At 38.3% G+C, this 12,814-nt stretch overlaps 1 protein-coding gene across 6 annotated transcripts in view; it reads left to right on the top strand.

Annotated features, from left to right (window-relative positions):
• Positions 1–12,814, top strand: part of LOC140741499 (protein AF-10-like) — a 335,405-nt gene that overhangs the window by 299,540 nt on the left and 23,051 nt on the right. For all 6 annotated transcript variants that reach the window (XM_073071775.1, XM_073071770.1, XM_073071771.1 and 3 more), the window contains one exon: positions 2,618–2,723. In XM_073071775.1, coding sequence (XP_072927876.1) covers positions 2,618–2,723 — 106 coding nt within the window. The remainder of the gene's footprint in view (positions 1–2,617; positions 2,724–12,814) is intronic.

Genomic DNA, 12,814 nt, shown 5'->3' with positions numbered 1-12,814 from the left:
TGTAAAAAACTTACCCCTGATGTCTCCCCTAAACTTCCCTCTCTTAATTTTGTACATATGCCCTCTGGTGTTTGCTATTGGTGCCCTGGGAAACAGGTACTGACTATCCACCCTATCTATGTCTCTCATAATCTTGTAGACCTCTATCAAGTCCCCTCTCATTCTTCTACGCTCCAAAGAGAAAAGTCCCAGCTCTGCTAACCTTGCTTCATGTGACTTGTTCTCCAAACCAGGCAACATCCTGGTAAATCTCCATTGCACCCTCTCCATAGCTTCCACATCCTTCCTATAATGAGGTGACCAGAATTGAACACAATACTCTTAAGTGCAGTCTCACCAGAGATTTGTAGAATTGCAACGTGACCTCTCTACTCTTGAACTCTTGAATTACTTACATTGATTAATACAGAAAGTGATTGAATTATTAAGGAACCCTATTGAATAGCCACCTGAACAAAAAATTTGGCAAAATTTTACAGCATTTTTTGCGATCTCAAGACATAAGCATATTTTAAATCTATTGAAGTGTAATTAATGTTTTACCTAGAAACACAGCAACAAGTTTGCACACACATATAAGTGAGTATGCCCAGGTAGTGTAAAATGGTGATGTTGGTAAAGGGGGTAATGTTGACCAGTGTGCTGTGAAGAACATTTAACATTGAGCTCAGAGGGCAGATGTGGCCATTGTTTCAACCAAGTCTTGCCACCCCCAGCTTTTCAGGAGATGGAATTTTCCATGGTTGCTCCAGTTTCCTCCTGCAGTCCACAGTCTCACAGTCCAAAAATGTACCAGATAGGTTAATTGGTCATAGTCAATTGTCCTGTGCTTGGGTTAGGGTTAAATCAGGGTTGTTGGGGTGGGTGGGTTGCTGGGCAGCGTGGCTCAAAGGCCAGAAGGACATATTCCACGCCATATCTCTAAAAATAAAATTTAATGCAAAGAACTGAGGTGATGCACTTTGGGGAGACAACCCAGGGTAGGACTTACACAGTGAACGTAGGGCACTGAGGAGTGTGGTAGAACAAAGGGATCTGGGAATACAGATCCATAATTCCTTGGAAGTGCCAACTGAAGTAGATAAGGTCGTAAGGAGAGCTTTTGGCATATTGCCCTTCATAAATCAGGGCTTTGAGTACAGGAATTGGAAGGTTATGTTGAAGTCGAATTAGATGTTGGTGAGGCCTAATTTGGAGTATTCTGTGCAGTTCTGGTCATTACCTACAGGAAAGATGTCAATAAGCTTGAAAGAGTAGAGAGAAAATTTACAAAGATGTTGCCAAGAGTTGAGGACCTGAGTTACAGGGAATGGTTGAATAGGTTAGGACTTTATTCCCTGGAATGTAGGAGAATGAAGTTGATAAAAGTTTATAATTTTTTTTAGGGCCTTTCTTCCCCTCAGGTTGAGTGAGACCAGAGCTAGAGATTATGGTGAAAGGTGAAATATTTACCTGAGTGGAAGCCTCTTCATTCGGAGGTTGGTCTGAGTGTAGAATGATCTGTCAGCAGAAGTGTGGATGTGGGTTTGATGCAACATGTAAGAGAAATTTAGATAGGTACATGGATGAGAGAGGTATGGGTGTCTATGGTCTGGACTAGATGGACTAAAAGACCTGTTTCTGTGCTGTAGTGCTGTATGACTCTATGTCACTCTGTTGGTACTGGATTGGAGTGGCACCCTGGATTATTTGATCATGCAAACTTACTTTATTAATATTTAATTATTCCACTTATTTTAGTCTTGGGCATTTTTATTCTTTCTGGAAGGTGGGTGTCAAGAGCTAGCACAGCATCTACTGCCCAGCCCTTGGGAAGTTGCCAACTTGAACCGTGGCTGTCCTTCAGGTGAAGGTACACAGTGCTATTGGCCAGGGAGATCCAGGAGTTAGTCTGTGTTTGTACTGGTGCTTATAGGAGAGAAATGGTGGTGGGGTAAGAGATTTAGGGCAGGTGAGGGGGTTGAGAGTTGTTCTCTCTGAAGTTAGCAGGCCAAACCAGTGGAAAAGGCAGATTACAGACTGGGTTGGAGTTTCAGGTCCTCACACGGGGTGTTGTGGCAGCACCCTCATCCTGTCATTAGACTGATATGCACACTTCAACACACTGATCCAGGAAACATGCCCAGTCCAGCACTGCACCCCTCATACATAAACAACGTTACAAGGCAGTCTTTTATAAAATAAGTATGGGGGAACTCATTCCTTTCTCTCTCTCTCCCCCCTCCCTCTCCCTTCCTCTCTCTCTCTCTCCCCCTCCCTTTCTCTATCTATCTCTCTCTCTCTCTTTCTCTATCTCTCTCTCTCCCTCTCCCTTTCTCTATCTCTCTCTCCCCCTCTCCCTTTCTCTATCTCTCTCTCTCTCTCTCTTTCTATCTCTGGCTGTCTCTCTCTGCAAAAACTGTTTCTTTCTCACTCTCCTCGTAGTACCATGTCTGTGCCCTGCTGGTAACCCCTCTCAGTCTCCAGGTGTTTTCACCGTCACTAGCTACTCCATGTAACATCTGCCCTGGCTTTTGAGGAATGCTCTCTGACCCTCTCCCAGGGTGGAAGTGCATCTTTATATAAGCAGTTGCTTCTCTCCAAATGACTCAGCCTTGTCTTTTCTGCCCTTGTACAGCAGTGTCTCCGGATTGGGCCAGATATCTGACCAGCAAAGACAGTTCCTGTACCAGCAGCAGCAGCAGCAGCTACAGCAGTTGCTAACCTCCCAGCAGTTGACTCCGGTAAGGTTCGCTAATTTCTCCATCATGGTTTCAAGGAATGCATAGACTATTTTCTAAATGAGGAGAAATTTCAGAAATCAGAGGTGCAAAAGGACTTGGGAGACTTCATTCAGGATTCCCTAAAGGTTAACTTGCAAGTTGAGTCAGTGGTGAAAGAGACAAATGAAATATTAGTATTCATTTTGAGAGGCCTAGGATATAAAAGCAAGATGTAATGCTGTGGTTTAAAAGGGTCAGACCACACTTGGAGTACTATGAGCAATTTTATGTCCCTTGTCTAAGAAAGGATGTGCTGACATTGGTGAGGGTCCAGAGAAGTTCCATGAGAATGATTCTGGGAATTAAAGGGTTAATGTATGAGGAGTGTTTGATGGCTCTGGGCCTGTACTCACTGGAGTTTAGAAGAATGGAGGGGGGGGAAATCTCATTTAAACCTACTGAATATTGAAAGGTCCAGAGAGAGTGGATATGGAGAGGATGTTTCCTGTGGTGGGAAAGTCTAGGATCGGTGGTTACAGCTTCAGAAGAAAGGGACATCTCTTTAGAACAGAGGTGAGAAGAAATTTCTTTAGCCAGAGAGTGGTGAATCTGTGGAATTATTGCCACGAATGGCTGTGGAGGTCAAGTCACTGAGTATATTTATAGGTTCTTGATTAGTCAAGGCATCAAAGATTACGGGGAGGAATCAGGAGAATGGGGTTGAGTGGGATAATAAATCAGCCATCATAGCAGTCTCAACAGGCTGACTGGTATAATGCTGCTCCTATAAATCTTATGATCTAAATCCCACTCAAGCTAGACCACAGGATGCCTGAATGATGGACTGTGGCGCAGTCGAGGCTGCGTTTCAGAGTGAGTGGTGGGTGTTATGTTTAGTAACTTCAAAACGTTAAACTAATTCAAAGGAAGACACGGGAGTCCGAAATGCAGATCTAACTTTGATTTTACTTTAAGCGAGGCGTGCATGTATCACATGGTAATGTGATTTATGTATTTACACATATAACCTGTAATGAATTATTTAATGAAGAATGCTTAATCAACCAACATATAAACAAGATTACTCAAATATTACTGAAGTATTAAATACACAACAGTCCTCTCTGCTTAGCTATAAACTCCAACTCAATATAGATTCATCTCAACTACATACACAGTATACTATATAATACAACTACTGTACAGACTTCCACTGCATAGTAAATTTTAAATTGTCCTATTCAGGCCTAAAGATTTGCTGTGCAGGATTTCTTACTCTTGTGAGATAATGTTTTTCCTGACAAGGGGGATCACTCTGCTTGGCAGGTGTGACTTGTGGCCTTGAAGACAATCTCACGTTTTGGGGTTGTAGGAGTTGACTCTGAGACAGCAGGAAGTGGCTCTGACACTGGCAGCCACCTTTCTTCTTCTTTCCTTTTTCTTCTTCTAGTTTGTGCATCTTGATGTTGGGAAGATACATTCCGTTCTCTGCACTGGAGTATTCTCTTATTAATCCTTCTATTGTTCCCTTTACGATCTGATCTCTCCCTTAGTTTCCACATTTACGACATCATCTGACAAATCCTCTTTTCGTATCTCCATTGACTCCTTTCTTTTTCGTGTTCCATTCATCCAGCTGGGCTTTGGTCTTTGCATCTACTTTTACAAGCAGTGTTTTGTCTTCCACTTGAAGTTCATCCAATAACCTTAATGCACGCAGAGTAGATTCTGGTTCTTTATACCCACAAAAGCTGAATGCTTGCAATTTTCCTGAAGCTCCTTGAACTCTCTTCCAGCTTAAAACCAAGCCATGTTTTGTAAGTAACTGCCTGATTAACATATTGGAAGTTTTCTCAGATAAGTTGCCTACAAAAACTGTTGTAGTGGGACCACTACTTTTGACACTTTCATGATTCCTCTGAGCAGCATGATCCTTCCTTGGTTCAATCTGGTTTCCAAGCAGAGGCACAGAGGTTGGCACCAACACCTGTTTGTCCTCTGTTGGGGAATGGGTCATGGTGACAGTTGTGGCATCATCATGTGACTTTCTTAATTCACTTTCAGTTGGCTTCATTGCAGGGGATGTGGCATGCAAATGGTGCGTGGATCTCTAATCAAGTTGTAGTTGTCTTAGCCAATCATGCCCACACAATGCCAGTCCTCCTGTTTTTACCGCATACAAGCTCAATGTGGCTTTTTGGGTGTTGTATTTCATGGTCACAAATGTCATTCCCATATGAGCTATCTTTTCTCCAGTGTAAGTTCTGAGTTGGATATCTGCAGGCTTCAGTTTAGTATCTTTGAAATGCCATTCAAATTCATTTTGTTCAATGACAAACAGATGAGACAGTTTTCAATTCCATTTTAGTTATTTTGTCGTTCACTTCTGGCATAAGCCATATTGTTTGTCCGTTGTTGACGTTCACTCTGGAAATCTCAAGGCTACCCACTTCTGTGTCACTGCCATCATTATCAGATTTTTCATCAACAGCATGCAGATTAGTGCTCTTTTTGAAACTGCATCTTGACTCTTTAGCTATTTCTGTGACCTACTTTGTTGCATTTTCTGCAAGATTCACCTTTAAACCTGCATTTGTTTGGTGTATGTGAGCCCCTGCTACAATGGTAACACAATTTAATTGGCCAAGCTGGTTTCTGTTTAGATGTTGCAATTTTGTTCACACTCACTTTCATTCCTAACTGCAACTCAATTGCATCTTTCTGTAGTTTCCATTGAAACAGTGATTTCAACTGTTCTTTTAAATTTGAGCTGTGCTTCAGTTCGGAACCATTTTTGAATGCTTTCTTGTAAGATTCCATGAACTAAATGATTTCTCAGTGCATCATTAAGCCCATTACTGAACTGACAGTGCTCAGACAATCTCTTCAGTTCAGCAATGAATGCTAAAATGGACTCCCCTTTCTTTTTATTCTGCTTATGAAACCTAAGACGCTCTGTAATCAACGTTGACTGTGGTTCTAAATGTTCCTGCATTACTTTGATAATATCAGCAAAGCTGCTGGTTTGGTTAGAGCAGTCAAATTTTGAAGCAAATTGTATGCCTTTAAACCAAATACGCTGAGCAAAATTGGCACTTGTTCCTCATTGGCTATTTCATTTGCTTCAAAATATTGTTCAATCCATTCAGTATATAAAATCCAGTTTCTATTGTGTAATCAAATGCATCAATATTTACGTGTAGCCAGCAATTTCTGCTGTTTTTGTATGATTATTATCACCCAGTACTCACTCTATGAAAATGTGACTTCTTCTGTTTACTGTTATTTTTAAATTTGATTGTGTCTTTCCTTATGAAGAACATTGTTTTTTTTAAAAATGTGACCATCTCTACATGAAATGTGAGTCTAACATTGAGTTTATTTTAAGCAAGGGGCGCGCGTATCGAATGGTAGTGTGATAATGTGGAATGAACTACTTAAACAAACAAAGAATGCTTAATCAATAACATATTTACAAAATTACTCAAGTATCATTGAAATATTAAATACACAACAGTGGGGGGATGCGGAGTGGTTTAGTGGAGCTGAAGTGGCTAAAGTTTTATTCAGGATTTATTTTATTGGGAAACTTTATTCTGAAGTTAACCGTGCAATATGGTTGGAAAGAGAACACAGTCTTCATTCATTGGACCATTAGACATTGGGGTAGAATCAGGTCATTCGGCCCATTCCCTCTTGGCTGATTTATTATCCCTCTCAACCCATTCTCCTGCCCTTTCCCTGTAACCTTTTATGACCTTACCAATCAAGAACCTATCAACCTCCACTTTAAATATACCCAGTGACAGCCTTCACAGCCATCTATGGCAATGAATTACACAGATTCACCACTCTGGCTAAAGAAATTTTTGCTCATCTCTGTTCTAAACCTTAAGAATCAGAATTAGGTTTATTATCACTATCTTATATGTTGTGAAATTTGTTGTTTTACAGCAGTAGAATAAAGCTGCAATATGTTCAATGAATTGAGGACTGAGATATCAGTGAAGGACCTTTAGCAACTTGACCAAAGAGGTGGAACAGCACCTATGGAAATTAATAACAGTTGATGTTTTTGGTCAAGGCCTTTCATCAGGATTGGAAAGGAAGGGGGAAAAAGCCAGAATAAGAAGGTGGGGGGAGGAGAAGTAGTGCAAGCTAGGGTGATAGGTGAAGCCAGGTGAGGAGGAAGATGTATAGGTGGGGGAGGAGGAATGAAGTGAGAAACTGGGAGATAATAGGAGAGGAGAGTGACTATGGGAGAAAGGGGAGGAGGAGGGGCACCAGAATGAGTTGATAAGCAGGTGAGAAAAAGAGAAGGGGTAAGAGGAGAGACAAAATGGGGAAAGGAAAAAGACAGAAGGATGGGGTGGGGGGAGAAATTACCAGAAGTTAGATAAATCAATGTTTTAAGTACTATTCTGAAAGAATTAAGGGATTAAAGATCTAAAGATTACCTATTTGTTACATGTACATCAAAACTCACATCTGTTTCGTGTCACTTGCATCAAATCAATTCAGTGAGGATTGTTTGGGCAGCCTACAAGTGTCACCATGTTTCTGGCACCAACATAGCATGCCCACAACTTAGTAACACTGATCCGTACATCTTAGGATGTGGGAGGAAACCGGAGCACCCAGAGGAAAACCATGCATTCAGGGGGAGAACGTACAAGCTTCTTACAGACATTAGGGGAATTGACCGCAGATCTTACAGCTAGTGTTGTTACAATGTTACATTCAGTAAAATGCTACCATGAGGGAAAAGTCTGACATGGAACTACACAACAGTTAAACAGATGGGAATCAAAGGTAGGAAAGGGATGGGACGCATACAGTTCCCAGAACCCACGTTCAGTCCCAACAATAGGTCCTGCTGGCATGGAGTTTGCATGTTCTTTACGTGACCACAGGGGTGTTCCAGGTTCCTCCCACATCTCAAAGATGGACCGGTTAGTTGGCTCCTGTACAATACCCTGAACATCACTAAGTGGTAGAAAGAATTGGGGTGGAGGGTGTCATATCAGAGGGAATACATTGTAGGGTTATGGGAGGGATATGGAGGGCTATGGTCCAAGTGTAGGTCAGTGGGACAGGGCATAATAATAGTTCATCAAGGACTAGATGGGCTGAATCTGAATGACCTGTTTTTGTGTTGTTGTACTCTATGACTCTACAGGGAAAAAGTAGAGGGGAATTGGCACTGACGGGAGTATTCTGCTGGGAGCTGTCATTTGACCTGATGGGGAATGGCATCAGGGTAGATAAGTAAAGCAGGAGAAGGTTGGAGAAGGAGGGGTCAGCCCATGAAGATGTACACTTTATTAAGTATCTTTTCTTTCTTTTCTTTTTAAATCTTTTTATTAATTTTAAGAAAAACATAAGTGAAATATGAATACAAAACATTTGAGAGTACATAATTAATAGTTTAAATAGACAATCAGATATGTAATAATCAATATATAAAGCCTCCCAAACTTATAGTATTAATGTAAAAGAATCGAAAAAGAGAAAAAAAAACCCCAAAAAAAACTAAAAGAAAACTTTAAAAAAAACTAACCAACATGGGCAATTGCATAATGTTAAATACATACAGTAGTGCCGATAACTCCGAACCTCCATCCAAATAATTAAGGATAATAACAGTAAGGTTTAGGATCAGACCATTTAACTCATATGAAAATGTTGAATAAATGGTCTCCAAGTTTCCTCAAATTTAACTGAAGAATCAAAAACCACACTTCTAATTTTTTCTAAACTCTAACAAGAAATAGGTTGAGAAAACCACTGAAATACAGTTGGAGGGTTAATTTCTTTCCAATTCAGTAAAATAGATCTTCTAGCTATTAATGTAACAAATGCAATCAATCGTTGAGATGAAGCGGATAGACGATTATTATCTATCATTGGTAAACCAAAAATTGCAGTAAAAGGATGTGGTTGGAAATTGATATTTAAAACTCTTGAAATAATATTAAAAATATCTTTCCAATAATTTTGTAAACAAGGACAAGACCAAAACATATGAGTCAATGAAGCAACATCAGAATGACATCTGTCACAAGTTGAATTAACATAAGAATAAAATCGAGCAAGTTTATCTTTAGACATGTGAGCTCTATGTACAACCTTAAATTGTATTAGAGCATGTTTAGCACAAATAGAGGACGAATTTACCAATGATAAAATTTTTTCCCATTGCTCAGTAGATACAGGACAATGCAATTCTTCTTGCCATTCCTTCTTAATTTTTTCTGATACATCTGGCTGTACACTCATAATCATATTATAAATGATAGCTACTAAACCCTTTTGACAAGGATTGAGGGCTAAAATTCTTTCTGTAATGTCCAATGGACATTCTTTCGAAAAAGACTTTAATTCATTATACAGAAAATTTCTGACTTGCAAATATCTAAAAAAATGGGTTTTAGGTAAATTATATTTATTAGATAGCTGTTCAAAGGACATAATGTTATCATCCAAAAACAGATCACGAAAACATGTTATACCTTTTGTTTTCCATAATAGAAAAGCTTGATCTATAGATGAAGGCCGAAAGAAGTAGTTAGATGATAGATAGATAGATAGATAGATAGATAGATACTTTATTCATCCCCATGGGGAAATTCAACTTTTTTCCAATGTCCCATACACTTGTTGTAGCAAAACTAATTACATACAATACTTAACTCAGTAAAAAAAAATATGATATGCATCTAAATCACTATCTCAAAAAGCATTAATAATAGCTTTTAAAAAGTTCTTAAGTCCTGGCGGTAGAATTGTAAAGCCTAATGGCATTGGGGAGTATTGACCTCTTCATCCTGTCTGAGGAGCATTGCATCGATAGTAACCTGTCGCTGAAACTGCTTCTCTGTCTCTGGATGGTGCTATGTAGAGGATGTTCAGAGTTATCCATAATTGACCGTAGCCTACTCAGCGCCCTTCGCTCAGCTACCGATGTTAAACTCTCCAGTACTTTGCCCACAACAGAGCCCGCCTTCCTTACCAGCTTATTAAGACGTGAGGCGTCCCTCTTCTTAATGCTTCCTCCCCAACACGCCACCACAAAGAAGAGGGCGCTCTCCACAACTGACCTATAGAACATCTTCAGCATCTCACTACAGACATTGAATGATGCCAACCTTCTAAGGAAGTACAGTCGACTCTGTGCCTTCCTGCACAAGGCATCTGTGTTGGCAGTCCAGTCTAGCTTCTCGTCTAACTGTACTCCCAGATACTTGTAGGTCTTAACCTGCTCCACACATTCTCCATTAATGATCACTGGCTCCATATGAGGCCTAGATCTCCTAAAGTCCACCACCATCTCCTTGGTCTTGGTGATATTGAGACGCAGGTAGTTTGAGTTGCACCATATCACAAAGTCCTGTATCAGTTTCCTATACTCCTCCTCCTGTCCTATAGGACAGGATACTATAGGACATGACAGCATAAACTTATTCAAGCCAAAAATTTTATGAAATTGAAACCAAATTCGTAATGTATACTTGACTATGGGATTAGTTATCTGTTTATTCATTTTAAGTAACGAAAAAGGAAGTGAAGATCCTAAGATTGAGATCAATGAAAAATCTTGCACAGATTTACATTCCAAATTTACCCATTGTGGGCAAGCAGCTGTAGTCGATTCTTGTGTCCAGAATATTAAATACCGTATGTTAACTGCCCAATAGTAAAATCTTAAGTTTGGTAGAGCCAAGCCACCCTCCTTCTTAGGCTTCTGTAAATATTTTTTGCCTAGTCTAGGATTTTTGTTCTGCCACAAATAAGAAGATATTTTAGAGTCAACCATATCAAAAAAAGATTTAGGAATAAAAATTGGTAATGCTTGAAATAAATATAAAAATTTAGGTAGTATCATCATCTTAATGGCATTAACTCTGCCTACCAAAGACAAAGATAATGGAGACCACCTATTAACCAGTTGCTTAATTTGATCGATTAAAGGTAGAAAATTAATTTTAAATAAATCTTTATGTTTTTTAGTAATTTTAATACCTAAATAAGTAAAATAATCTGTAACAATTCTATATGGTACATGATTATAAATTGGAACTTGCATATTTAATGGAAATAGTTCACTCTTATTAAAATTCAATTTATAACCAGAAAAGTTACTAAATTGAGCGAGCAAAGAAGAAATAGCAGGAATAGATCTTTCAGGGTCAGATATATATAATAACAAGTCATCCGCATATAATGATACCTTATACGTCGTCTCCCCACGGGTAATACCGAAAATATTGGGTGATTCACGAATAGCTATAGCCAAGGGTTCTAAAGCAACATCAAATAATAAAGGACTTAAAGGACAACCTTGCCTTGTACCACGAAATAGCTGAAAAAAAGGTGATCTTTGATTATTGGTAAAAACCGAAGCTAGGGGTTTATGGTATATTAATTTAATCCATGATATAAATTTTGAACTAAAATTAAAATGTTGCATTGTATTAAATAAATATGGCCATTCGACTCTATCAAATGCTTTTTCGGCATCTAAAGAAATGACACATTCTGGTATTTTAGATGAAGAGGTATAAATAATATTAATTAATTTTCTAATGTTAAAAGATGAATAGCAATTTTTAATAAATCCAGTCTGATCTTCAGAAATAATTTGAGGTAATATATTTTCTAATCTAATAGCCAAAATTTTACTAAAAATCTTAAAATCCGTATTCAACAAGGATATAGGCCAATAGGATGCGCATTCAGTAGGGTCTTTATCTTTTTTAAGAATTAAAGAAATAGAAGCTTCATAAAAAGATTGTGGTAGTTTACCTATACTTAATGCATCTTTAAAAATTTTACAAAGCCAAGGAGAAAGTATGGAAGAAAAAGATTTTAAAAATTCTGTAGAAAAACCATCTGGACCAGAATCTTTACCCGAATTCATTGAAAAAATAGCCTTTTCTATTTCAGACTCCGTAATAGGTGTATCCAAAAATACACTATCCTCAACAGTTACTTTTGGAATATTCAATTTCCTTAAAAATTCATTTATTATAGAAGAGTCCTTAGTACATTCTGATTGATATAAGGAATTATAAAAATCTTGAAAGGCTTTATTTATCTCTTTGTGATTGATCGTCAAAGTACCATCTTGTTTACGAATCCTAGTAATCTGTCGTTTATCTGAAACAATTTTCAATTGATTAGATAGTAATTTACCAGACTTATCTCCATATATATATAATTGGGCTTTTGATTTAATTAACTGACTTTCAATCGAAGAGGATAATAGTAAGCTATGCTCCATTTGAAGTTCCACTCTTTCTTTATAAAGTTCTTTTCTAGGGGTCATTGAATAAATCTTGTCAATTGCTTTAATTTTATCAACTAGTATTAATATTTTAGAATTAGTTCGTTTCCTAACTCCAGCAGAATATGAAATAATCTGTCCATGAATATATGCCTTAAAAGTATCCCACAAAGTTCCACTAGAGATCTCTGCTGTAAAATTTGTTGAGAAAAACAAATCAATTTGCTGTTTAATAAAGTTGACAAATTCAGGATCCTGCAATAAAACAGGATTAAACCTCCAACCTTTAGTATTAATAGATGAATCAGTCATCTTAATAGATAACTTCAAAGGTGCATGATCAGATATGGTAATAGAGTCATATTTACAATCCACAACATCTGTAAGTAAATGGTGATCAATGAAAAAGTAATAAATTCTTGAGTAATTATGGTAAACATGGGAAAAGTATGAAAACTCTTTATCGTTAGGGTGTAAAAAGCGCCAAATTTCACAAATAGCTGAATCAATCATAAAAGAGTTAATAAGAGAAGCCGATTTATTCGGAAGAGTTTGGGTGGGCTTGGATCAAGTATCTTTTGTACCTCAAAGTTTTTGAACATTGTGGTCTACTGCTGCTGTAGCCCATCTACTTCAACGCTTGACACGTTGTGCGTTCAGAGATGCTCTTCTGCACATCACTGTTGTAACACGTAGTTATTTGAGTTACTGTCGCCTTCCTGTCAGCTTGAACCAATCTGGCCATTCTCCTCTGACCTCTCTCATTAACAAGGCATTTTTGTCAACAGAACTGCCACTCACTGGATTTTTTTTTTCCGCACCATTC

Source organism: Hemitrygon akajei, chromosome 18 (genome assembly GCF_048418815.1).
Source record: "Hemitrygon akajei chromosome 18, sHemAka1.3, whole genome shotgun sequence".
Lineage (NCBI taxonomy): Eukaryota > Metazoa > Chordata > Chondrichthyes > Myliobatiformes > Dasyatidae > Hemitrygon > Hemitrygon akajei.
This window is presented reverse-complemented; position numbering and strand designations above follow the sequence as displayed.